At 38.9% G+C, this 2,500-nt stretch overlaps 1 protein-coding gene across 2 annotated transcripts in view; it reads left to right on the forward strand.

The window, feature by feature from the left end:
- Positions 1-2,500, forward strand: part of cntrob (centrobin, centrosomal BRCA2 interacting protein) — an 11,024-nt gene that overhangs the window by 377 nt on the left and 8,147 nt on the right. For both annotated transcript variants that reach the window (XM_042713829.1, XM_042713828.1), the window contains exons 2-3: positions 384-593; positions 1,114-1,330. In XM_042713829.1, the coding sequence (XP_042569763.1) occupies positions 388-593; positions 1,114-1,330 (423 nt within the window). In that variant the 5' untranslated portion in view covers positions 384-387. The remainder of the gene's footprint in view (positions 1-383; positions 594-1,113; positions 1,331-2,500) is intronic.

Genomic DNA, 2,500 nt, shown 5'->3' on the forward strand with positions numbered 1-2,500 from the left:
GATTTAATGAACATATGAACAGAATACTCGACGTCAGAGTTCATTATTATATATCATTTCAGCACAAGAATGGCATTTTAGTTTGTCTTCTACTGTTGCCATGGAAACCGAGGGTTTATTTTTGCGGGATATAATGAAAATCAAAATAAGTGATATGAAGTAACGTTAATAAATAAATATTGTGTGTCGAGCTACGTGTGTTATTCATCTGTTGTTGATATTTTCTTTGCTTGATTCGAAGTATGCGAAAAATGTTATTAATAAAAAATATAATTATATATGTATATATAAAATATATATAACACACACACACACACACACACATATAATATATATATATATATGTATATATTATATATATACACGTGTGCGTGTGTGTGCAGTGAGATGATGTCAGAGGGCCGAGCTGCTGCTGATGATGATGATGATGATGGTGGTGGTGCTCCTCTTCATCAGTCGTGTGTTCCCGCTCTGACACGTTCCTGGCCGTCGTCTCCTCTCTCAGCGCTGTCATCATCTCGTCAGGTCACTGCACGCCTCTACAGCTCATTACAGCACAGCCGACAGCAGGAGGTCAAAGGTCACGCGGCCAGGTAGGCCCTGTCCATCAATACTGAGATCATGAGTATATTTACATCACTGACTATATCATGCTTTTATGCAAGTAAAACTAAATAGTGGAATTCCTTGAACTTTAAATGAACTACATTTGGTGAAAAAAAAACAAACAAACTAATAAATTAAATAATTAATACGTATATAAACATTTAAATAAATAATATTGAAGTAATAAATGAGATCAAGCTGTATTGCACTTCCACAGTACACTACAAAATATTTGATTAAACTTAGTTTGGTATTATATATATATTAAAACTATTAAACTTTTATTCAGTATTAATTTTTATTTATTTTTTGCACAGAAAGTGTATAAAATATATATAATGAATATACATATTCATGAACACATCACTGTAATGTAATGTTTCTACATTGTTTGGTGACTGTAAACGGCCACAGTGTGTTTTAGCATGGTTAAGGTAAAATTACTGTAGCGTCTGGACTCGAGTTCTTTTTCTTTATAGTGTCTCTCTCTCTCTCTCTGTGTGTCAGGCAGGTGTCGTTCGCTCTGTCCTCTCCTGATCTCACTGCTGTCAGGATGACCGAAGCCACGCCCCCTCTCCTGTCTCATAAGCTGCAGGACCTCAGCCTGGATTCCGCCTCCTCGTGTGATGTGATTGGCTCAGAATTGGAGGGGGTGGAGTCAGAAGCAGATGGAGAGATGGACCTTCATCTGCAGAACAGCCTGAGCAGATCGGCACAGCTGACGGTGAGCTGATAACAATCTGATCTCAATCTGATCTTTGTCTCATCTTGGTCTGATCTCAGTCTGATCTCAGTCTGATCTCAATCTGATCTCAATCTGATCTCAATCTGATCTCAGTCTGATCTTTGTCTCATCTTAGTCTGATCTCAGTCTGATAGCAATCTGATCTCAATCTGATCTCAATCTGATCTTAGTCTGATCTTAGTCTGATCTTAGTCTGATCTCAGTCTGATCTCAGTCTGATCGCTGTCTGATCGCTGTCTAATCTCAATCTGATTGCCGTATGATCTCAGTCTGATCTCAGTCTGATAGCAATCTGATTGCTTTCTGATCACAGTCTGGTCGCAGTCTGATCTCAGTCTAAATGCCGTCTGATTGCAGTTTCAGCGCAATCTGATCTTAGCCTGATCGCAGTCTGATAGCAATCTGATCTCAGTCTGACAGCAGTCTGATTGCTTTCTGATCTCAATCTGATCTCAGTCTGATCTTAGTCTGATTGCTGTCTGATAGCAATCTGATCTCAGTCTGAACTTAGTCTGAACTTAGTCTGAACTTAGTCTGAACTTAGTCTGATCTTAGTCTGATCTTAGTCTGATCTTAGTCTGATTGCTGTCTGATAGCAATCTGATCTCAGTCTGAACTTAGTCTGAACTTAGTCTGATCTTAGTCTGATTGCTGTCTGATCTCAGTCTGAACTTAGTCTGATCTTAGTCTGATTGCTGTCTGATCTCAGTCTGAACTTAGTCTGAACTTAGTCTGAACTTAGTCTGATCTTAGTCTGATCTTAATCTGATTGCTGTCTGATAGCAGTCTGATCTCAGTCTGAACTTAGTCTGAACTTAGTCTGATCTTAGTCTGATCTTAATCTGATTGCTGTCTGATAGCAGTCTGATCTCAGTCTGAACTTAGTCTGATCTTAATCTGATTGCTGTCTGATAGCAGTCTGATCTCAGTCTGAACTTAGTCTGATCTTAGTCTGAACTTAGTCTGATCTTAGTCTGATCTTAGTCTGATTGCTGTCTGATCTCAGTCTGATCTCAGTCTGAACTCAGTCTGAACTCAGTCTGAACTTAGTCTGATTGCTGTCTGATAGCAGTCTGATCTCAGTCTGAACTTAGTCTGAACTTAGTCTGATCTTAGTCTGATCTTAGTCTGATTGCTGTCTGATAGCAA

Source organism: Cyprinus carpio, chromosome A23 (assembly GCF_018340385.1).
Source record: "Cyprinus carpio isolate SPL01 chromosome A23, ASM1834038v1, whole genome shotgun sequence".
In the NCBI taxonomy this organism is placed as follows: Eukaryota; Metazoa; Chordata; class Actinopteri; order Cypriniformes; family Cyprinidae; genus Cyprinus; species Cyprinus carpio.